This window comes from Pocillopora damicornis, chromosome 4 (genome assembly GCF_964200805.1).
Source record: "Pocillopora damicornis chromosome 4, jaPocDami1.2, whole genome shotgun sequence".
Lineage (NCBI taxonomy): Eukaryota > Metazoa > Cnidaria > Anthozoa > Scleractinia > Pocilloporidae > Pocillopora > Pocillopora damicornis.
Window position 1 is genome coordinate 7,209,202 of NC_142673.1, and position 25,356 is coordinate 7,234,557.

Below are 25,356 nucleotides of genomic sequence, written 5' to 3' on the forward strand. Positions count from 1 at the left end.
CAAAGCACGCACTTCGGGAAAATAACTTTTCAACTTACCAAACACTATCGGAATGAACAGGGCAGAGACAATCGCTATTACGTAGCCCTTCATTGCGAACTTGGCGTTCAATTACTGACAAATTTGATCAACTTTTGCGCTTCATCGGTAGACTCAAACATCAAACCGTGAAAAGCACAGTATTCTCCCACGAATCGATCGCAGTACTGACTATAGGGTTTCAGTACGTTCAACTCCCTAGTGGGCACCCACTGAGTAATTTGCATATTCAATGAGCCACTGATTTCCACTACAGTTGACAAGCGCGTCGCGCTCTTTCCTTTGTGGCGCAGCTGGCCAATCGTAGAGCGCCATCGCCGCTTGACCAATGACATGGCACTTCCTTTCATTTGCCTGGAGTAGCAGTGATTTCGGGTGTCGTCTCAGGGTCATCTAATTGATTTACTGCCCAATTATCACATCAGCTTGCGTTATCTGTGCAACGAACTGTACCTGCCCCTCCAGTCCCTTTTCACTTCAATAACGATTACTAAACGTGGGAAAGAAACCCGATTTGGAAGTGGAAGCGTAAATCACGTCTTATTCAAGTCTAACGATGTGTCGACTCAATAAATTTAACTGCATTTTCACTACCAGTTGGTTTAATTTGCATAAAAGCTAATAGTGAAGATTACATTTAGGGTAATAAACAAAATATTCTGATCGAGGCAATATCGTCAACACTTTAAGGGCCTTTGATGAAGAACGAACTAGACAATAATTCTCTATACTCTTCGAGTCCAAGAGAAGTCCATCATAACCCAGTGCTAAAAAAGAACCCATTTCAAATGCAAGTCCTTCTTCACTTTGTGATTGTTTTTGAATCTAAAAAAATAATTACGTTTTTGTTATCTCTCTTTGTTAAGTGTCTGTGACAGTGTTTCCATAGCAACTTATAATATATCCAAAGCGGAAATTTTCCCACGGCTTTCAGATAAGATGAAAAGTGGAAAGGAAAAGTTATCTTTCATCGTCGCCCCGGAAGGCCAAGAATGAAAAATTGAACTTTCGTTTCAAAGATAAACATTAAAAGTGCGAATATCTCTCAAGTTCAAAATAGTGCAGTTTCGAGTAAACTAAAAATTGTCGATTACAAACTATGCAAATGAAAGAAGGATTCAAGTTTTTCCTCTGGTTACTGGAATATTTCGTTCAATTTTGTTCGACAGAACCTCAGACCTGTCATTGTTAGCACAGTGCTCGCTGAGGTAGACGCAACAATGTCGCTAAATAAAAAACTAAAACATCCCCAAACAAATCTGGCGTAGCGGTGGATATGTCCTAAGCAGACATAGACCTTTTTTCCGGTTTATATTCCTTTGATTGATGAGTTGGTAGTGAAAAGTGAAATAAAAATGACAATGTACTCATTACACTTTGGCACAAGTGATAAATGTCGGCTGACAGAAGCATTTTTCGCAGGATGCAGAACGCAGAAAAAAAGGAAGAAAACTAACTTAACCTCAGTGTCGCTGAGAGTAAAAACCGAATAAGGCAAACTAACATGACTCCAAAAGCAAACAAAGAGTCAAACGATATTCTAGTGTCCAAAACAATATTGACATTAAGATCTTGGCAAGTTTATAAAATTGAATGATGCTACGATGTGGAACAATAAAGTTTAGATAAAACTGCGCTGGTTTGAAGTCTATTGTAGTAACACAATGTAAATACATGCTTGGGCTTGTTCAAAGCGAGATCTTAAATATAAATAGACAAAAAAATGAACAAATGTATTGCGATTGCACAAAATGTAATAAACAAGTGGAGTAGTCTTACACCCGCTCTAGGAAAAGTTATTTATTATTTGCTTCAACGGAGACCACACCATATCCTATCTTTTAATATATCTCTGATATTTTTTCGATGAGAATCATCATAGAAATGAAATGATAAAATCGATTACACAATCCAATATTCCTGCAATATCACCCATAAAAAGAAACAAAAAACATTTCGCGTTGCAACGGTAACCGAAATTGACTCTTTTCTAATTTGTCATATTTGAGGTACGGCGTGACCGCGAATTTCATCTGCATGATTACTCAACTTTAAAATGCCATTTTGCAGAATAAAAGGAGTCTCCTAAATATATTCATGTGACTTACGTCTTAAAGTAAGCTGACTTTAAGCCACGTGTGGTTTAACTGCTACATTATTACTGGTGACATGTTTGTCACGAACTACGTGTTTTGGATTCCGAACTCAAAAATAGAAAAAAAAAAAAAAAACGCATACACGTGCTTCGCTCTGTTAATCTTGATCCACCCGTAAAAACAACTGTGAAAGACACTTAAGTGATCGGCCGAACGTCTGCACCCTTAGAATGCAGGAATCACGTTAGAATGCTGCAAAACGATTGTACATGAAATAATAGCCGCAATCTATTCTCTGTGTGGCAAAAAAATTGAAATGGACTGTTATCAATTAACAAGATCAATAAACTTTTTGTTATACTTTGTTCTAGGAACTAATTTCCGCCGGTCTCAACTCATGTGTTCCCGGTTGTCTCAGGTATTGACGTAATGTGATTCTATTTCTACAGTGGAAACTAGGTGGTCTTTTCACCATCTCAAGGTATGACCTGTCTTATTACATTGTCATTCCCGATCATGCTCCTTTATTAAAAAAAATTTAGAGAGTTTAGCCCGGGGAACGGAAATGATTGAATTACATAGGTGAGGGGATGGTCATTTATTGAAATCTGTATTCTTCTTTAAATCGAGAGAATCTTTTTCGGTTGTTTCAAATAAAGAGAAAAGACTTAAAGTTGCTTTCTAGAGGCACAAAAGGTGTTTCGACAAACGACATCGTGCGTCAAACAAAGGAACACATGACCATTTGAAAGAATACTCGTTCTTGGCCAATAGAAGATCACAGAGTTCTTTCGGTAAACAAAATTTCTCTATCTCCGGGGAGTACAAGTGTCCCTTTTTACTGGCTAATGAATCCGGGTGGAATTAACTTGACAATGCAGAATTATAAACACTTTGTATCCTTAGCCAGCTAAATGGCAAAAGCGTAAAAGTGTACAAATGGCCATCAGGTGAAAGGGAAGGTGAAACAATAAAACCTCATCGTACAGTACTCGTGCTTCTGAAAACTGACAAATCCGTTCCCGGTTCGATTGAAAAGAAGCTCAGTTCTCTTTTTCTTTTTCTGAGGAACTTGTTAGCCTTCACGAAAGATGAAAACTCACAAATTGCTTCTTTTTTACAACAAGGGACTTCCTCTGGCTTGAATAATCATAAAGAGGCCATTTCAATTCGCAAGGATGGCCTGGATGTCAGTCATTTAAAGCCATTCTTCTCGAATCCATCGAGAACTCGTTCATTTCGTGGAATCATGCTGAAGAAAGGTATGTTTTAAGTGTTGGGGAAAACTTTTCTCTTCATCCGAAATTCAGAGTAATGTTAAAAATCCCAAGGCTATTGCAGTGATAAGTTCTTTTGAGCTTAGCACAGGTGAGGCCAAACAAAGGCAAAACATCTCAGGTTTAATCGTTAACCAACAAGGCGATCACACGCTTAGTCGTAGAGTTTATGTGGCTTTTATTACCAGCTAGCGAGAAATTTCTCCAGCTACAGTGAAATTACAGCGACTAAGTTTATTTTCTTAGCCGGTTAAATGATTGTAGTTTATATTTTTTCTTTAATCTTTTACCTAGGTGCCAAAAGGAAAACCATTTGTTAAATCGGATAGTCAACGCTTCATTAGTTCGAACTAAGTTTTTCAAAGAGATTTTTCCGCGTGCGGTATGTTGGCGTAGTCCGTTAAGCTTTTATATTTACCACCATGACTTGACTCAGTCGCTGCCGAGCGCCTGTTTTCCGTTGCAGACAATTAAAGTAAGGGCGTGATCAACTGTACTTGTTCTATATTCAAGTTATTCACCGATTCGTTTCCCTTCGATGACGGCAGGTGGCGAAACAAAACACAAAATACCTCAATTCTGGCCAACAATCGACTCGACAGCCCCTTTATTTAAAATGCGCTCAAGCGTCACGAGTGTTTCTGGTGGTTTTTTTCTGACTTTTTCCCTTCACATTTTTGATAGGTTTGCTGTTGTAGCCACGTTGCAATGGTTCTTGTTTGTTTAAGATTCGTTCATTATATAATTTCAACTACAGCAAAGATCGGTAACCTCTTTGATCTTAAATAAAAAGATTCTGTTTATATAGCCGCGGCGGGAAATTATCCCCGATCGCTTTCGTGCCGTCCTTTCGCATGCCTTTGTGGTGTTAATATTGTTTGTTTATGATTAATACCCAGAGGTCCAAAAGAGACCGTTTAAGTGCATGACGCAAGCTGTTATTCCAATTTCCAACTGAAAAAAAGCTTTTCTTTTCATTTTAGAGATTATTCTTGCAAAATGGCCTGATGTTTGATGTAACATTTTTTACAATCTTGCTAAGCTTCTGTTTACTTTCTTTATTGCCGCTAGCGTGTCTTTTCAATGGATTTATTCATAATCGCATCGTCGGCTATTATTCTATTGAAGAGGAATAGAATAGGGTATCCTTTTTAGCCGCTGCCGAATATAAGCTGATATATTGATGGATTGTCAATGATGGATAGTGCCCTTGTTTTAAGTAACTTCTATTGAACAACCGCAGTCTTTTAAATGAAAAAAAAATCACCCTCTAGATGTGGTTTTGTCACATCATTAGTGGGCTTGTGAGGTAATCTGCAGTAAGTTTATGATGGAACTCAAAGACTAGAAGGCTCTTTTCGCTAAGTCGCTGAACTGGAGTGATTCTCTGAAACTCTATCGACTGTTACCGGAAAAAAAATGAGAAACAATTACGCATCATTAAGAGTTTATTAGAGTAATTACTGCCGCTTATTACCTTTATTGCTCATTTGTTTATCATCACAATTAATAGACTTTCTGTTAGATCTTATTCTAAGCCTCGACAGTGAACTTGTTAACATTAGTTTACCTTAAACATGCACTTGTAAAATCTTCAAATATACAGTATTTATGGACCTACTTAGTTACGAGAACAACAAACTCGAACTTAGCATTACCAATACTGAGAAGAGCGCAAAGACCACGAACGTAAAAAAAAAAAAGCTAATTCAAACCACAGAAGCCTCTTTAGCGTAAGGACCAATCAATCAAAACAGTTGGGTTTTTAACGTCACATTCTGGTAAAATTTGAGGGGCATAGGTCATATGTGTTTATATTTATGGTGAGTATAGAGGTGAAATCTTAATGTCTCCTTGGCCTTCCTTTAGAATTCCCTTACTGTGCATGTCTTGCGCCTTGTTCACAATATAAGTGCTGACTAATTTCCATTAAAAAAAAAGCGAATTAATCTAGCCGGAACTTTTGGGTAATTTTTTTAATTGCAAATCTAGACCCTATTTGGGAGACCATTTGTAAAAATTCTTCGAAAAGTGGCTCTTAGGTGTGGTGATCATCAATTTCAAAAACGGAACATTGTGCTTACAGAAGCACACGCAACAAAGTTTTCGACTAGTTCCGATATTTTACAGTAAAATTGATGGAATATTGAAACTTGCGTAGCCGATTTAGAATTTCACTGTCGTCTTCCATTTTGGTTTCCGACGGAACTTGAGCAAAAAACCCTACATATTTGAGGGAGACACCTAATGTGGTCACTGAATGATGTGTGTTCTATTTCTGTTAGTGAGCAATATCTTATGAAAAATCATCTGGGTCACGAAATGGAGGCTGTTGTGCTAGCAGTTTTGTGTACGGTGTTGCTGTAGTAACGATAACGTCAAATGAGCCCCTTTAGGTTATGGTAAACTGGCCCCCAAACCCCTAGGGACCAGTCGTTGTTTATTGCAGGGGGTGTACGTACGAGTTCAGTGGATTTTTGGCTATGTCACAGCAACATTTACCTAATCCCCTAACAAGGCTTCCAATGATCCCGCCCCATTGGCCGTCAATTCTATAGCTCCCCCTTTAAACACTTTTAGCGACGACTGACCTCCAACCATTCCCCCTGGAAACCATCTGATCCATACTCAAAGTCCCCCGGACAACTCCCCCCCCCCCTTCCCGCCATCTTTCAGATGATAAATAATGACTGCCTCTTAATTTGTTTGCCTGCTGTTATCGTCTGTTTGCACAAGGGAGGGAGACTGCTTGCCTTTATTTAAGATATTTTCCTATTTTGCAAACCCTATTAACCTTGGCACTACAGAATTCACTTCACCATTTTCCGTTGCTCTGAGAGTCAGTCGCCAATACGACTATATTAAGAAAACTATGAAAACAGCGGCGGCAATAAAGGGGTGGTCGGTGTTATGGTGGGTGTGGTCAAATGACTGGATAGATAACAATTGTGAGCTCTGTTGTTATCTTTATTAGGGATTTACAATAAAGAGCCATCAGCGTGGAAATCTTTCAATGCCTAGTTAATTCTGTAATTAGAAGGCTGCAATCAATAGGTTCTTGTTTTGATTAGTAGTATAAAAAGGTATGTTTATGGGGCATCAAATCTCAACCTGTCGCATTCCGCGCTCCCACTTCTCTTTACACTAAGTCACAGCGACTCAGTGATGAGCCAGCCCTTAATAAAGTTCATATGTGGCAGGCTTGTCGCATACTGTTCCGATCAACATTGTCGAAAGCTTCGTGTGAGCCGATAGAATTAAGACCTCAGACCTTTGGACTCCGCATCAAAGCGCGGAATCCTAAGATCTGAGGTTCGATTCCTCATGAGGACTCAGAATGTTCTCCTTTGACCACACTCGTGACTAGCCGCAAAAAAAATCATTTTTATTTCATTCCCATCTTTCTCATTCCAAGATGTGTTTTATTCCTTCGCGAAAAACGATTACAGCGTAGCCTTTTAGAGCCAAAACCGTCACGAAATGGAGAGTCCTAACAGAGACCTTTGATAGTCATCGGAAAACGTGGGTTTTTTAATTCCCTTTACAAACTGTTCATGTGGTTATTGTTCGTTTCACTGGTAAAGGTTCACTCCTGATCAGACATATGACCACATTAGAGTGCTTATTACTGCATGGACTTAAAAGTTTTGTCAACGTTCATCAGATTCCAAAGGAATACCGTAAACGGATATATAGTACATGTAGATGTCATTTAATCCACGAAGAGGCATTAATATTTACGCCTTGACCGTGTAAGGCAACAGAGGTCAGTGGAAATCAAAAATGGAACAACGTTTTAAAAATAGAACGGTTCTTCGACTTTTAGCTGGCAGCATTTACGACGTCCTCATAGTGACAAAGAAATCTTGTTTCTATCTAGTATAATCACATAAAGGCATTTCCTTTCTTCCTCGAATTCCAGCTTAATTCTATTTTCCCACCAGCGAAGATTGTTTATTTCTGGAAAACCGTCCAATGGAAATCTTTCACGGTTCATCTTTCAGTTTTAAAGATATCATCACTGGGATTAATTTTTGATTCCAAAGGTCGCTGCCTAATGAGGCTAAAAACAATTTGAGGTTTGTCAAAAATTAAGTACTTTCAGTGGACGAGAAAACGGGTGGCGCACTTTTTAAAAGTAATTTACCATTCGAACCTCGCTAACTTATACGTTTTAGCATGACTAAATCACTTCGTTTCGTTTAATTCATTTTTTCTTTTGTCTCCTCAAACACTTCCTGAGAAGCGCACATATGTTGATTTTTGGAAGCTTCATCACTTTCGCTGGTGCTATCTGATACTTTCCAACTTTGAAGCCAAAATTAAAAAAGGAAAACGGAAATCCCGTAATCGGTCTTTCCCGACTATATTCTTTCAAAACACAGACGAGGAATTCAGAGATATTTATCTGTAAAAGCTTAGCTTCTTGGCGTAAACTAGAAGTAACTCTATCGCCAACAAAGCTATTTATTGAATTCAATTAATACAAGTAATTAGATTGTACAACTAAATCTTGGACTAGACTGATAAGAGACTGATAAAGAGAACTAAGACAATTATCGCTCTCTAGCTCCAGGTGAATGTATAGTAAGCGATTCTGTTCTCATTTATTGTTGAACGTCCAAAAGAAAAAATCAGATGCGGACAGTAAATATGAAAAAAAGTAGATAAATAACTAAAGAAAATACTTGCAACCGCGAAGAAAGGCGTAGATTCGAACAGCAACCCCCAAAAGTTACAGGATATATTCTGTGTACATGTGAAAGAATCCGAATGATTTTGTGAGGCCTTACGATAGTAATTTACGTTACAACTTTCTTTAGTCTTCGCACGAACCTTTCCTGTAAAGCCTTCCTTTCGAAAAATCAAGAATTTCAACTCTTGAAGCAAAGACCAATTTGCACAAACATTCAAAATATGTGTAAGAAATAAGGCTCCTCCAAATTTTTTGAGTTACAGTGTCCTTAAGTCAATGAAAGACATAGCCGCGTTGTCGATTCAAGTAACTGCAGATTAAAGACGCTTACAATACGAGAATATTTTAGTGTCCTGAATTTGGGCTGATAAGATATTTTGACTCTCAAGGTTATCTCTACATGACGAGATCTTTTCAAATTTAGGCCGAAAAATGTCTCTGTTAATCCATTTGAGTACCCATTCGTGTGCCATGCTCTGAAGCCAACTTTAAGAAAAAGTGGGTAATTTGGCGGGTTTCAGTAGGAAAACAATGATAAAACCAAAACGAGATGGTGTAAATTATACTGCAATACCTTGCCACGTGGAATATAACATGTGGGTCATGATAATAACTTGGAAAAAAAAACTCCTTTGTCTTTGGGTGTACCCCGAGAAAGACAGGAAGTATGTAATTGAAACATGCCTAGTGATTTGAGACGGTTCGAAAGTGAAATAAGCTGTAACAGATAAATTGAGGAGCCGATTTCACAAGAAGTGTAAACAAGTTTATGGCAATATCTGCAACTTGATTTTGTAGCACACTATAGAGAGCAATTTAATTTGACCTCTTGCTCTAGTGAAGTTTTTTATTTTCCTGACTGAGAGATACAGTTTTATCTTAGTAAAATCAAATCTTGCGCAGTCTGGGCGACCTATTTTCGAGTCTTAAATTCCAAAGCTAATTTGATAATTATAAAAAAGACTTCAGTCTCATCTAAAACAGAAGCCGGCATGTTCCACAAAAGTTAATTAATTCGGAAGAGTTTGAATTAGAAGCGAAAAGAAAAGGATTATGAGTGCAAACCCTAATTTTTCAGTCGAGGCAAAGAAAACAAATAGCCATATTCTTAAAAAAAGAAATCCTGCGCCGTGAATAAATATTTTCCTTACTTGATCCACCCTGTTCCAATTATTTACCTTTTCGCAACTAGACTCCATCGATTTGTTGATCTAAACAGACTAAAACTCGCACGAGATACATCCCATTATGTAAATGATCCTACAGGTCTCGCTAATGAATAAAGCGGAAAGAAACTCAGAGATTTTCAGCGATGCTAAACATCTTATACCAATTTAAGAGCGAAATATGAGATACTCCAAGTTTTATGGAATAGAGAATCCATAAAAGCGTCTAGAAGAAAGCTTATAGCGGCAAGCCCTTGAAGGAAAATAAGAGAAAGTAAGATCCAAATAAACGAAACGTTACTCAAGAAATGTTCCCTTTGTGCTCCAGTGATTTTTATGGAAATTAGGCACACCTCGAAAACGCGCCTTAACAAGTTGGTTACAATGAATGCCACAAGGCCCATTCTCTCTGCATCAGATAATAATTCATTCTGATCTCTCACAGTGTTCTCCGCACTTAATATTATTTCCCCACCAGGAGAACACAGCACGGACAAATTTCATTCCAAGATTTTTAAAGCGCGAAGGAAATTCTGTCTGCGTAATTCTACTCGCGAGCTCAGCGTTATTTTAATTCTTTCTTTTTTATATAGAGCTCAGCTCAATTCCATGACAATTCGTCTATAATTGGAACAATGCCTAGTCCTTTTTAATAACGGCTTTCAATTTTCTGAAAAGCGTTTCTCATTAAAGACTCTGGCTGTTTTCATTTTTATGCAAACACATCGCACCCCATCGGTAAACATTTTTGATCCATGAATATGTTAGTACAATGCTTTTTCCCCACTTCTTTCAAATTACAACTCTGAGATCAAATGAAGTAAATAATTGGTCTTCATATGGTACATATCTTCTCGCTTGACTTATGCAAAAGAAATGTATTTTTGAAAGATGTCACAGGAGCTTGCAGTTTTTAAGAAGCCACACTGCTGCGTGAGGTCGTCGAGCGCATCAAGATTTTCGATCGAAAGTAATTACGATGGAATATTCATTTAAGTAACGTATTAAAGAAAAGCAAAAATCAAAATTAGCTGCTTTTATTTATAAGTGTCAGCTCAGTTTTACGGAGACGAAAAATTGAATTTCATCTATGATACTACTGGAAAGTCTCATGTACTGTGTTTACTTTAAAAAAATCTTGTTATTAAAGCGGCCTGACAAACTTCAAATCTAACGAAGCTTGCAAATCAACTACAAATGCCTTTTGTTCCGGTAAATTAGATCGCATAGAACGTGCCTGATTCTTTTCACAGTGTTCACAATGGTTTCCATAGGATATATTGCTAAAGAAAGAAGTTTTTCTTTTTCAAATTTCCAAAGAAACACATGCTCGAATAGGCAGAGGGGTTTTGTCTTTCAAAGAATATACGGTTATTTGACAAATAGAGTTAATAAAATGGTATTTAGCGCGAACGTCAAAATTGGCCTTTAAATCAGCCACACTGGCTAGTACAAATTATAACGAAGCTGGTTAGAAAATTGGTATAACTATAAAAATAGTTTGTATAAAAACCTGCGGTCGCCGGCCTCGCTTAAAAAAAAATCACACTGATAAATAATGCGAACATTGGTCAATGACTAAAATTGAATTTATTGTAGAAGCCATCGTAAGCGAAATATATGCATACTATTCAAACACAAGCGTGCAGACACGTGCCAAACGTCAGATTTAAGCTGGTTTTACGTCAAAACGTTACAAAAGGCTTGTTTTAAACGACTGAGCACGCCTTTGAGGCGCAGCGAAGGGGCGCCTTTCTCCACACAAACAAATTTAAATATCCCATAGTCTTGGAGGGGGACCATTGATTCAGGAACAGCTGTTGATAACAAGAGAATTCGCGGGAACCGGCTACCACGTATTGAGTAGTAATCGACAAGCGGAATCAGTGATCATTTTCGACCATTTTCTGACTATAAGATCAAGAGTCACATAAGCCTTAATATTCTGTACGCTATGGATGAATTTTTTTTTTTAATAGAGCAGAAAAAAGGTCCTAATGGCCTTTACAAACCAGACCTCACTTCCAGTAGATCTGGTGGGTGAGTTTTGTAGGTAGTAGCTTTCAATAGTTGGCCATGATATAATTGGCAGATATCGAGTGGGAATTAATCGGCGCATATGGCTTTAGGCTATTGGTGCAAAATAGAATCGAAAACCCATCAATGCGGAAGATAAACAGGTGTATTTTAAAGCGAAAGAAGCAAAATTAAAGTAAGACTTAAACCAAGTTTCATTGATTGATTGATCCATTCATTGAATCGCAACAGATCAGGTAAAACTATCTCGTGGGTTATAATTATCTCGGAAAAGAAAAAAAAAGAAAGACATTTTTTATAAGCTCAGAACCTGTGCGAGAGACTACCAGAAAACTAGCATATGACAGAGGGCAACAGCCGCCAGGTTATTTTTCAAAATTACGCAAATGAAATGAAGGCGTACATGGAATTAACTGAGCTATATGAAATGTCTCTCCATTGTGTATGTACCGAACAAGGCCTTCCGTATCGCACAAGTGAAACGACGATCTATGAAAATAAATTCATAATCACGTTCATTAATTTCGCGTTTCTTGGTTTGCAAAAGAAATTATTCGCTAGATTAAATCGATTGCAGAACAGATTGAAATGACCCGACTTCTTAATGATTGGGTATGTGAGGGTTTCACTCGACGTTTACGTCGATAAAATATCAAGCAATTTCATCTCGTTCAGCAGGTAAGACGAAGGTGGATTGTGTCATATACGAGTTTCTTCTACCCGGCTGCGTAGATGCGATCTCTTGACGACTGCACGTAGAACGTCGATGCTAGAAAAATACGCCGGTTCGAAATACATCACCGATGTGTAGATCAACCGACCGCAAAGTTTTACAAAACTGAAAGTTTTTACTTACTTGGATCTATGCAAACTCTGCCGCAGTGTTCATGGCACTCACAGATCCACTTTGGCTTCCTGCACCCTTTATCATTCTCACACGGCGTTAAACTCTTACAGTATTTTTTAAATAAAATTGGCACTAGTCGCGGAGTTGGACATCGATCGGCTTGGCCCTCCCGTGATTTAAGACGTCTATAGTACCGTCCGACGGCTGGAAAAACATCAAATAATACCGGTCATCGCTTACGATATGAACAACACTTGGGTTGTAAACTCAGGCTCAAAAATTTGACCACATATCCCTGATGTTCAGCTTTACCTGTTTTTCCATTGACGTAAATCGTCAAAAAACACACAATATTCAGTATGTTCCACATAGTACATGCCGAAACCCCATTAAGGGGGAATTCCAACCGGCGAGTGCAGATCGTTCTCGACGAAATCTGGCTTGCCGACTCCACATAGTCAATGAACAAATGTGGTTTGACAGGGAGCGAACATTCAAAAACCCAGAATTCAAAACTTTGAGTAAAATTGACTTATTGTGTAATCACGTGATCGCTGCGGACCAATGAGAGCATGCCCTTGCGTGAAGCGAGGCAGGTGGCAGGCGAAATGAAGTGTCTTATTTGCCGCGAATTTCTTCCCGAACATGAAGGAACTAAGTGTGAATAATTAAGCGAAAGTAATTAATCGTTATTAGATGGTTTTGTTTCGTCGATACATGTTACGCGTGGCGATCACAATCGCCATTGTTAACCAGGTGGAAGAGACACGTGCTTCTCACGGCGCCCGCGAGCATGCCTGGCGACCAATTGTAAGCACAATGTACTTGTTTAATGGAGGTTTGCAAACAACATACTCCGCACACAATAGGAGTTGATCGCTTGCCGTGGAAATTAGCTTTAAATACCCCAGTCAAAGGATCACTGTTTTCAAAATACCAAGCAGTTCAAGAGGTAACGAGCGAACAACTTTCTAAACTGTTTACGTTTTGTTCTTCGATTTCGACGTAAATGGAAAACGGACATTGTTATTTTGAGGTGGTTTCAATTCTCCATTAAGTGACTTTCCACTTTCGGTAGTGAAAACATGTCGATCTATACAATAACGCTTTCAATATGTGCCCTCTTAACGTTTCACGGTATGAGTCGAAAAGCATGGAATAAATTTTAAGTTGCACCTCTTAAAAGCTCTTGAAAAATTTGGATAGCCAAGATGATTAAACATTAGAGAAATGTGTCTCAAAGTATGAGCGCGAAATATTTTATGGAATGGAAAGTATCAAGCACACATGTATCTGAAGTATGTTTCGTGGAAATAAATTTCTTAATTTATTGATGACCTGATTTTTAAGTTTTTTTCCTATTGAACTGAACAAGAAAACACCGTTTTCAGGCGACGCATTGCTAATTAGTTGAAGCAGCTGTCCTTGATTGAAATGAAAAGAACGATTGATTCAATTTGAATTTTGGCCGTTCTTTCCTAACTGGCTTAATGAAATGTTTCAATCTGCCAGGCACCTCACAATGGATACAAATTTTTCGCCTGTGGACTGAACTACCCGTCTACGTCCCAGCCATATTTAAACTGAAAAGTTGTAAACAAAAATAATCGGCGAAAGCTCTTTAAAACGTTTGTCAGTCAAAATTAAGATGCCTTTAAAATCGATTTAATTGTAATCCTTAGGTTTAAAAACAAAAGGAAATTTCCATCCGTTTGAATACACACCAGCGGGGGCTTTAGTTCTAGAATATTTTACCAGTACGGAAATCATATTTCTCCATCAGAAACAGTACAATTTTATAACTTAGGCTTTATATACAACCAGCTTTTGTAAGGAAAAGAAAAAACAGTGAAAACATTTTAATTGAAAAAGAATTGTAATGTAAATTGGGTCTCATTGCATTACAGCGATATGTTTTCAAACATCCTACGATTCCTTTGTTAGGCGTTATTGAAACACATGCTAAATTGATGAAAGGTGAAACTAGTATAGTTTGACTCGTCGTGGTCTCATAAATTGCCGAAGACTTCTGCTTTGCTTTTATCGTCATAAGCAGCAAATATAATGTAAAGATTAACTTTGGATGAATGAACGAAGAAGAATTGTACGCGATAGACATATGTTAAAGGATTTAATAATAAAATCTTTACAAGCAAAAATGTATTATGAACTGTTGATATGCACTTTTTCAAACAAATGACACTTTGGAAGGTTTCTTTTACTTCGTTTCTTTACATAAAAAAGAAAAGAAAACGAATAACATATTTAAACTACAATCGTACAGCCAACGAACACTTGCAATGATGAGATTGCCGCATTAAATCGCAACATGCTAATCTGAACCGATTCGAAAAAGAGAACCTGTCAAAACATTTCAACAAAACCTCGAATGACGAGGTTTTTTGAGAGCACCCAGGAGTTTAATGTGAAAGGGCTGTAAGAAAAAATAAACGGAAAGAAAAAATAAAAAAACCAAACCTAGAACAAACAAAACATATAAAAGTTTACTTGCTCCGCACCAACTTGAGTCGTTCCTTTGAAAATGTTTCGAGTGACATACTCTGCATAGCTTCACATATTAAAAAGGGGTAAGTTTTTAAGAAACTGTGATGCTGCGTCGCTGGGGGTATGATAAGATAATTCGGTTTTATCAGCTGAGTTAACAATTCACTTGATAATGTAAATTAGCGAACGAGTTTCCAAAACGTTAGCCGTTTGTCTGAGTAGGGCTAATACTCAAAGCATCTGCTTTAGAACTCTTTACGGTGGCCAAATTACCAACCCAGTTGATAAAACCAAATTTCCCATTTCAAAAGTCTACAAACAACAGAGAGGAAGATACATCTCTACGCTAGTGTTAAAACGGAACAAGTAATTGTGGTTAATTGATTCATTTCCTGACAGAGCGACCTCACTAATAATGAGAACAGACAGTTCACCTTGGTATGACCGGTGTTTATTTTGAAGATCTCTCAGCCGTTGAAAGCTTTACCAGTGAGAACAATCCTGATATCAAGTCGAAATGCATGGCGAGTGGATGAGGCGGTTTTAGAAGACTAGAAAAAACCCAGCAAACAAGACTCTGGCTGAACACTGAAGTCATGTCTCTAAGAAGCTCTAAATTCACGGTAAAACCCATATAAAGTGGGTCATATCCATGTTGGCAGACTATAGAGTACATTAGATTAAAGCAGAACTGCTTCGTTAAAAAATTATAATAATAGGTGTGCTTTTCGATTGAGTGACGTAAAACCAAAACCAAAATAATCCCATTGGCCAATCAGGAGAAAGGAAATACTCTAAACAGCCAATAAAATCTCAAAGTGAGAGTAGCCAAACTTTCTAAAGCGCGAACAACTAAGTTATGATTGGTTTTAAACATGGATCTGATTGGTTGAAAAAAAGTGGCATGAATTCTCTGGACCAACCACAGAGCGGAGAAAAGTAAAACCAACGCAATATCCGATTACTTTCGACACAGTTGAAAATTGCTCGTATCATAACCATTTCAATGTCCTCAAATGTGATTGATGCATTAGCTGCTTTGTATTTCCCTAATTATTTTGTAGAGTTATTGTGAGACAGTGTAATCGCACAGTTGGCTGTAATCGGACACCTACAATCAGACGGTAAAGGCAGCCAATTGCAATAGGTCCACTCAGTAAAATCCACCAATCACAGAATTGACAAAAAAATCGGGGAATTTCCAAAATGGAGGGATTTTGTACTTTAGACAATGCCTCTACGGGAGATATTTTCTCAAATAAATGTATCTGTTTTTTTTTCCGAAATTGAAATGGTTATGATTGATTAGTTACAGGACTTCGCGTCTGTTCAATCATACTCGTGATCGACAATGATTGAAATCACTCGTCTGATTACAGACCAAATTGGACTCGAATCTGTCCTATTACCATTATTGATAAGTTAGCAAGTTTTAAATTATGCCATATGGTAACGTATGATCTCATAACAATCGGATGCACTTTTTCAGATACTCAAATATAAAGTTGTTTTTCTTTCATTTTGATCTGTACCTACAGTTCAGCACAACTTTAGGGTCTTCAGTAAAAACATTTTCTAGAAGATGAACCTTAATCTGCTTATTATTAAGCAATAAAAAAACTGGGGTTACCCACCCTCTAGTGTTTGAGTTACAGTAATATAGAGCTGACATCAAGGCTATAAGAAGCAGTAATTTTGCCATCGGAAAAGTCAATACATTATAGATATTGAGAATAAATGTAAATTGTATTTCATTGAACACGACTTTTAGGGAACACAGGAAAAAACAGTAGTAGTATTGAACTATCAAACAGTCGGTGAAAAAGGGTCCCGTAGGGGTTCTCGTGGGGGAACTGTGGTTAGATATAGGACTTAGGGACCGGTCATTATTTATCGCCTGGGGGGGGGTCGGAGTATTTAGGGGGGGATCACATGGTTTTTTGAAGACCTTTAGGGGGGATCAGCCGTAATTGACAAGCATAATGGGGGGGATCAGACCAAAAAAAGACGATTCTGGGGTGCCAGAAATTCCAGCGCGAGAAAGTTTTGTTTCATGAGAAGCACCGATGACAAGGCTTACCTTAGACCAGGTACATCTGAAGGTTTTGACAAAACCAGAAATCTTAGGATCTTAACATTATCAGATCACACTAAAGCAAGGAAGTTGCCAAAGTACGACTGGCCTGAGAAAATGGTATATGTGACCCCGGGTTCTCACCGTGTTTTCACGAAGTCAAGTGTAATGAATGAAACTGAAGAGAAGCTGATAACTGAGGACGATCGCCACTATGTATTTGTCCGGCCCAAAGCAATAGTGGGATCGTCAGGCACTGTATGGGCCAGCGAAACGGTTCGTTTGCGACATGAGGATCCATCAGCTTTTGAGGTTGACGAACCGACACCTGGCAGTCCAGAGTACTCACTGGGATTTCGTAAATGCTGCGCGCGACTACACGATGACCTCTTTCTTTATTATGATATGACAGAGTCAGATGACCTAGACAAATTATCCGGAGAAACAGAAAGTAACTGTAAATTCTTCACTTACGAAAAAGAGAGAGCAGAACACTTGAAATTAAGGATTGACAATTTGCTGCAGTTTTGCGAAGACACAGAAATGTCAGAGCACAATAGGGCTCTGTTTGCTAGTCAGATAATACCAGTCACGAAACGCATTTTAGATGCCATTGATGATCTGTTTAAAGAGCAAGTCGATTCCATGGAAAAAGATGCGAGAAAGGACAGGATTTTAAGGGTAACCAGTTCATGTAAACATGGTCTTGAAGTTCTCGGAGATCTCTGCCTTCCACCTGTAAAGCCACGATGGGCTGACATTACAGATGCTGGTCCGGGCGTGGGAGTTTCCAACTACGAAGTTAGATTTCGAGACGCCGAGTTAGCAAGGGTTCACAATTCCGATTATAGAGTGCGATGTCATCGTTCGAGGGGCGACAACGGGCAAGGTGAAGCCGAAAGGACAAACTCGGCAATTTCTGATGCTCTCGTGGATGGCGCAACTCTAGAGTGGGAAAAATATAGGAGATTTGAGGATCTTTCAGAAGAGGAAATCAAACAACTGTCTCTCCAGTCATACGAAGAGTACGAAAAGAAACGGATGGAGAAAAATGCCTGGTATGTCTGTAGTCAGGTAGCCGAGAGAATTGATGATGCCCCTGTCCTTAAAGATTACATCAAGAGCAAAGTAAGCGAGTCCCCTGATGAATTATTCTTTTTCAATTCTGTTTACCTCGACAACTATCGGGGTGCATCAGAACGAAACAAAGAGCAAGCGCCCGGTGCAGCATACTTCCGAAAGATCGAATCGTTTATGGAAGACCACTATATTCGTGGAGAACTTTTTATGGAATTCTGTCGTGATGCCTGTAAAGAGTCAAGAGAAGAAAGTTCCAATCTCTGTTCCTGGTGTTCTAACAATAGATGGGTCGGTCCAGAAACGGAAAGAATTCCGCAACCTGTACCAGATTCAAACAATCCTGGACATTTCATGGATATCTATCAGACGGAATCGACGGGCAGGACACCAGATGATTACCTTCCAAGAAAATGTATTAAAGATCTGTACGAGGAACATTCTGACAGTATCAGAAACGATCAGGATACCATGAAGAGCTTCTGCTCAAAATATAATGTGGAAGAGAAGCACGTCATTGCATATGTTAATCATTTGAAGGATATTGAGATCCGAAAGGACATCAGAACAAGAGCAGCTCAGGAGCGAAGAAGGCAAGAGGCCGAACGAATGTACAAGGACTTTCAATGGGATAACCTCATCGAGGGTGGCAAAGTTGAAAAGTTGCGGGTAAGAGAACTAGACCTGTATCTCAACAAGCATGGTTTGACGACTGTGGGTCGGAAACTTGACAAAGTGAAGGCCATTCGATGTCACTATTACCGACAGAATAAAGAGACTGTGATAACAGAAGAACTGTCGAGTGATGAAGATGACGTGGAATCCGAGGATGAAGAATCCGAAAGTGGAGAGGCAGAGAGCGACGATGACTATGTTTTCGTGGATTTGGATGAACAGCCTGAGATTGGCACTTCCTCGACAATTCAGTTCGTATCTGACGAGCAAATATTTACCGTTGTGGTTCAAGGTCCATGAGACGTAAGTACCACTATTAAAATATCACTTGCTTATTCAAAAAGTTATTTAGCGGTGGCTGGGAGAAAAGGGGGGGGGGGATCATGAAACTTTCCACTACCGATAAGGGGGGATCTCTAAAAAACTAGATACTCTACGGGGGGATCAGGTAAATGCTCCGATGTGACAACAAAAATACTCCGACCCCCCCCCAGGCGATAAATAATGACCGGTCCCTTAGGTCTCTGCAGAGCCCCTAACCTTTCCTGCCTATTGACACCGTTTTTGGTTCCACCTTTAATGTGGGGTAAATCATTTGGAACTTTCTTTCACACTTTTTCACAAATATCTGGATACTTTTGGGAATATTTAGAACTTTCCCAGATATGAATAAACTATTGACAAATTAGGAATATGTTGTTTTGAAACTTGTCTCTGATTTTCTTATTTTTACAGTATTTTTACAGTATTTTTACAAGTATAGAAAATCGTTTTCTATCTTATTCTCCCACAAAGAAAAATTTGGCTTAAGTGATGAAGAATCGATTTATCTTCAAAACAAGAATAAAACATACTTAAGAGGGATTTCAGAGATAACAAGAACTTTTTTTTGATAATTTTTCGGACAAATTTCTCAGAATTTCCGGGCACAGATATAGAAGACTGTTCGTGATGTTTGTCGTTGTATTTTTTTTTTGTGAGGGGGCGGAGAAGGTAGGGGGTTATTAACCATCTTTTCCGATGAAGTCTGAATTTCTCTAATGTTTTTGTGATAAAAGAGCGAGAAAGTTTTCCAAAGCTCCTCAACTGAATTCATACCAGGGAGAGAAATCCAGGAGAGAATCCTAAGTATCTTTTGAGATTAAATTACCAACCTCTTAAAAGAGGAGAGCTAAAAAGAGGAAAGAAAACGCAGATAAGAATTACTCATTATTAAAAGATAGGAAATAGTTGATAAAGGAAAAGTAAACTTCTGAAGCAGCCTTAATACTTCGACATGATTTGGTACATGCACAAAACACTGGCTGAAAATAACAAAAGGACACATGTAAAAAATAGATTTAATGAGGGGAAACGTAACTCCTTTTGACGCATGGGACGAATCGAGACGGGAAATTAGTTAGAAAACAAAAAATGTACGACTAGAACTGATAAATAATTCAGGTTGAACTTGAAATCGTTCTCAAATCACCATTGTGCCTAAGCGGTCATATAATGAGAACAAATAAAATATTTTTGCTATGATAATTAACATCAAAAGCTCCTTTGCTGGAATATGAATTTGTCAATGTGCGGACGAAGGTTGACAAGCAGGATATTGAGCGTTGTGGTATCAACATCACATTTATTTTGGTCTAAACCGTGCTTGATATGTCTAGATATCGGACCGACAAAGTAATAAACACAATGCAATGAGCTGATAAGCGTTTGTTTGAACCAACACTCTGGAGGAGTTCGCAAAGCATTTATCTCTAAAACGTTTTCTGGGGTTTTTAGTGTAGGATGGCGAAATGTTGTAACATCTGTAGACACCGTCAAAGTTGCGTCAGTGATAATTTGTGTCCTTAAACTGACCGCACTACAGGATTATCAGGATACGCGGACACTACTAAATGCTGGTTACCGTTGCAGATATATTGCGCCTACAAGAGAATAAGACGATACTTTTTGATACTACCGTGGTTTAGTTTTGTGACTGCTTTCGTTACGTTGTCGGCCACAAGCGCCACTAAGTTTTTCAAAGAATGAGACATACTGTTTTGCGTGTTTATGGAGAAGAGAGATATTGGTAAGCACTTGGTTGTGAACAAGAATTCCATCGCAGAACCATTAGTGTTTGATACACAATGGGAAAACGATGGCGCAACAAACAGCGAAGACAGAAACTTCGAGGCATTCGGGGACTTGGCTGATAATCACGATTAAAAATTGTATCAGTTCCATAAACTGACGGCCTGGGAAGAACGTTGTCTTGAGTTCTTCAGCGAAGTTGCATTACCTTTGCGCCCGAAACGACGACTAAGTTTTCCTGTCATAAGCAACGACATGAATGGGGAAAAGAGTTACGTAATCGAAAGTTTGGGCTCATTTTCGTCCACCGCAGGGTGCGTGAACTATGAAACGGAATATAGTGCAACAATGAATGGTACAATTGAGGAGAGGAACAATTTACTTTCACAGACAAAGTTTAAAAATCAGCAGAGTGAGGAGAAGAAGTCAAAACCAACAAGGACATCAGCTTTACCGCCTCTGGTAGAAGGTAAATACAGTAACTGTCCTTCGACAGAGATTGGACAGTATTCTGTCGGAGAATTTTCAGGGAGGAAGAAGGAGTTTGATGTCCCAGCCCTAGTCTTATCTCAGGCGGAAGATGAGTTCAAAGATAAAGCGAGTTTAAAACTTCCTAAGATAGAATCAGCTGCTTGTCTGGAATCTGGTCATCTTCATATACCGGCATTATCTGCGCCAGAACCGCCGAACAGACTGGCTGTCCCCGGTTTCATTGAACCTATCAAGTCATTCAGACCTCCTGTACTACCGCTGTTAGAAGATAAGAACTCAAGAATGGGTTCCTTTCGGTTACCGCTTTTAGGAACACGAGATGCTGTGTCAAGAATATGTGATAAGAATGAAAAAGAATCCAACACAAAGAATCTCTCGTCTTAAATTGGGTTCTGACCGATTGCTAGAAGCACGCTTTTTAAATTGCAAACCATCAATGTAACCGAATCTGGTAATTGTAAATAGCTCGCCGAAGATCTTGATTTGAAATTGCCATAATGGGGGGGGGGGGGGGGGGGCTTTGGTTCTGGACCAGTCTGCGAAGTATGGCAGGTGCACGCACGAATTCTTTTTAAAACGTTGATGGTAGAATCGTTGCATTGCAAGGGCGTGAGCGAGATCTTGTCGCGTTCTGCCTAATAACTCTGCAGGCTGGGTTACGTTTTAGGGTTAAATTCGGGACAGGTGAAAAATAACAAACGCATAACTAGCCGCAGCTAAAAGTAGTAATATAACTTCCAACAACGGTTTTTCGTTCACAACACAATTTCTTCATCCCGTCTTTCGCCTTCATCTTATTATTTCTTCTTTTGAGAGTCCGCTTTGACAAAAAAAAGAAAATCTGCAATCTATTTGTTATCATTTTCAATTTGTAGGCTAGTTATCATCACATTTGTTGTGTAATTAGTTTAAAAGATATATCAGTAAAAAAAATATACCACAGCACAGCCAAATTAAGCGTAAAGTTTTCGTAGTCTATAGTTGAAGTAAATAAAACTGGCTGCTCCAATGCTCTTTCCACTGGTGTCGGGTCCGAAAGAGTTGTCAGGCTTAAGCCAGAGAGGATAATATTCACAGAAGCCTGGTTTTGAACATACTGTGTTAGCAGAAGACTTTTCTTCTCTCAAGCCAGCAAAACATTGACATTTTTAAACAGTCGAATTTGTTCATTCCATTGCTGGACTTCAATTTTGCAAACATTCAGGTGGGTTTAATTTGAATAAGTTTGCTAGAATTTGAAAATAGCTTACCGGCCTAATCATTTCCAGTTCCCATCTATGGAGAAGCTCCATCTTTCTGTAAATAAACCCCACAAAACTCATGATTCTTCTAATTGCTCTGACAAAAGGCTATCGCTCAAAATGTCAGCTTTACAAACTCTCTTTGATGGCCAGTTTTCATTATCAACTCAGTTGATAAAACCAAATTACCTTGTTACACCCCACACCAACCCAGCACCGCCGTATTCGTTCCAAGCTTTCTTCAGAATAACAAACACGGCATCCCGCTAATAACATGAACCTTCGAAGAAGCGGCTAAGCTTAAAACACTTCATCATCAAAGAAAATCAGAGATTTCAGATCATTCCTTTAAAAAAATATTGCACCAAACGCACGGTGAAATGGCGAAAAGTTTGTAATACGTCACGAAAACTCTTGCACGTGATTAGCTGATGAAAGTGACTACCATGCCCATACTTTGAGGAAAAACTGAAAGCCTCGTAATGTAAGGGTAAAGAATCTGTTGATTTTGATTAGTTGGAAAATTCACTGAAGAAAATATCTTGAAAAGGCATAAAAGTGGGGATAGCAAAAAGGGAGGGGAAATCCAAATCTCTGTTCTTGAATACAAGTTTCGGGAAAATATTAAGGCTTTCACGAACTGAAAGAAAAACTTCACGGGTCTCGTATATTTCAGGAGGTATGTCACGCCTCACGCTGGTTCATGAATTTGAGAACCGCGCTTGCCTTCTGTAAAATTCACGCTTCATATATTGATTTTGGCCTTAGTCATGCTTCACGTATAATTCCTTTGTCACCTGCAAAAGCATATTACAAGGTGGCTGTAGATCGAGCAGAATTTGTTACGTGAATATGGAGATCCTCTTTTTTTTTCACCGTTTATTGTCGTCTGACCGACCCAAATTTTTGGCATTTTTTGGCAATGTTTGATATATCCAGGACTTCCTTTTCAAGCAGTTACTGGAAAGTGAGGGATGCTGGTATGTCGCATAGGAGTTTCGGTGGTTGATCCTTCTCCCACGTTGTCCTAATTTTACAATAACATCAACCAACGTTCCCGCCTTATCGATTCTGGGTTATATCTCGGGGCTCCACAGCAAAAATGCTGGGGTACCAGGCTTCCTATCCAGAGAATTCCTGTGTATTTTTTTTTTAGGTTTCCTTTTTCAATCCGACCGACCGACCCAATATCAGGAAACGCATTCAACGCTGGACGGAAAAAAAGCGAATGGCCCATCAAGGATAAAAAGCGAAAAATAGGGAGATATTGGCCAGATGCGGACCGGGGGAACTGCGTGCGAGGCTAGCCCCTGCCCGCACTCGCCCAAAAACAATAACCTGTCCGTGCGATTTTACAAAGAAAGGCAAAGAGTAAAACATATCGTTTTGCAGGAGTACTTCCCACCGGCGTTTCCCTATGTTATAGGTTACCCGTGAGATTAAACAGCACCCACCCGGGACGTATTCCACCTAGCCGGAGATTTACAAACCAACCGGAGATTAACCAGGATTCGTGCACGTTTCGTGCGCGCAATGGACTTAACAAGTTTCTCGAGACGACGAGTCGTGTTAATTAATCCCCTTGGAAGATAATCCGAGAAATGAAAAGTGCCTTTTTGCTAAAAAAAAAAACCAAGTGAAATACAAAAACGTCCCACTTTTGATTTCACTATCAGTTTTCTTACAACAGTCTTCTCAGGTCAACTCACGACGGAGTCGAAAGCAACGTGCAAATTAAACGAAGGCTCTTCGCTTAATTCGGGAATAAGTTTTGAACTAATAAAAAGTGACAAATGTACAAAACACCTTTAAAAAGAATCTTTTTATTCTTGGCTTTTAATGTTTACATGCCGTAATTAGGAAGGTAATACCATGTCTATTGAATAGACGATTATTCTCGGGATTAAGATATTTAACTGTTCAGCCAAGCCATCATCTTTTGTTTCATGAGCTTTATTATGTGAAGCATTGAAGATTAAGTGAAAGTATCCGTTGAACTTAAAATTTTTATGTGTTAAACCTTCTAAAACCCTGATGTCGTGTAGACAGATTAACTTCATTGTTGTATGGAAATTTTTCCAATGAAGATAATTTTCCTTCATTCGCTGACCTTTTTATCACTACGCAGCCGTATAAGTCTCGCGTCAAATAATTGTGCTGGAGTGATAGTAGACAAGATAAGCATCAGATTTATAGCCAACGGTAAAAGGTGGACTTCTCATTGTCTGCTTTCTGTTGTTTGCGTATAAAAACGGGATTATTTTTGTGGCTGTGAGCAAGAGATTCTTAGCTATTTCTCTTCAGGGCTGATTTGAGAATTATCCTGAGAAGCTCACTGTTTGCCTTAGATGCCTTGCTTAACTCTTTATCTCCCGTAAATGACCAAGAGAGAATTTCTCCTTACAACATCAACACAAAATCAAGCTGACAAGTGAAGTCCATTGAAGGGAATAACTAAAAACATAAGTTAGTGGATTATCGGTTGATAAAATACCAAATTCTCTGAAGTAGTGCCTTGAGAATTGTATGGCAGACAGAAAGGAGAATTGTAATTGATATTTTTCTCTTTTCTCATCACTTGTCTGCTTGATATTGTATTGATATTGTGAGGAGAAATTCTGTCTTGGTCACTCATGGGTTGCTTCGATGATAACAATACTCGTTGCAGATCAGCGACCCGTTGAAACAGGTAAATTGGATTACTGGATTTATATTTCATCTGCATTGACTGGTTTTTACTCAAAATTCACTGTGAAAACTTAAACTTTGCCGACGCTTTCTTCTTCGCTTTTTCGTCTAAAAGCCGAGAAATGAAAGAAGAAAAAATGGAAAGAATTAAAAAGGCAGCAATTACCCAAAAAGAGAACAAAAAAATTAATCAGTATCTCATTTTTTCTTGTTAAGATACGTGGGAAAAGACTCCTTTTAGCTTTTTGTAAAGACTTGTCAATAATGTGCTGAACTCATTTTCTATTCAAAAATTCTATTCAGTGTTTGAAAATTGCATCATCCCTTCAGTTCACCGATTTCTATAAATAAGCTTGTAGATTCAAAAATAAACTTT

The 25,356-nt window shown here is 38.6% G+C and overlaps 3 protein-coding genes across 6 annotated transcripts in view; 2 read left to right on the forward strand and 1 right to left on the reverse strand.

The window, feature by feature from the left end:
- LOC113679088 (uncharacterized) overlaps positions 1–12,664 on the reverse strand; it is a 29,228-nt gene extending 16,564 nt beyond the window's left edge. For 2 of the 4 annotated variants that reach the window (XM_089204452.1, XM_089204451.1), the window contains exon 1: positions 39–293. In XM_089204452.1, coding sequence (XP_089060578.1) covers positions 39–93 — 55 coding nt within the window. In that variant the 5' untranslated portion in view covers positions 94–293. Of the gene's footprint in view, positions 1–38; positions 294–12,167; positions 12,363–12,470 lie in introns of those variants that run through there. The other 2 variants (XM_089204453.1, XM_089204449.1) reach the window with 2 other exon arrangements.
- Positions 12,665–16,591: 3,927 nt separating this feature from the next.
- On the forward strand, positions 16,592–18,846 carry LOC149046652 (uncharacterized). Its single transcript, XM_089204466.1, has one exon. The coding sequence runs from the start codon at positions 16,717–16,719 to the stop codon at positions 18,787–18,789; it is 2,073 nt and encodes a 690-aa protein (XP_089060592.1). The 5' UTR covers positions 16,592–16,716; the 3' UTR covers positions 18,790–18,846.
- An 856-nt stretch (positions 18,847–19,702) lies between these two features.
- Positions 19,703–23,208, forward strand: LOC113679076 (uncharacterized). Its single transcript, XM_027196023.2, has one exon. The coding sequence runs from the start codon at positions 20,815–20,817 to the stop codon at positions 21,433–21,435; it is 621 nt and encodes a 206-aa protein (XP_027051824.2). The 5' UTR covers positions 19,703–20,814; the 3' UTR covers positions 21,436–23,208.
- The last annotated feature ends 2,148 nt before the right edge of the window (positions 23,209–25,356 follow it).

Coding starts and splice junctions, on each gene's coding strand:
- LOC149046652 (XM_089204466.1), top strand. CDS start 16,717: ATGAGAAGCACCGATGACAAGGCTTACCTTAGACCAGGTACATCTGAA.
- LOC113679076 (XM_027196023.2), top strand. CDS start 20,815: ATGAATGGGGAAAAGAGTTACGTAATCGAAAGTTTGGGCTCATTTTCG.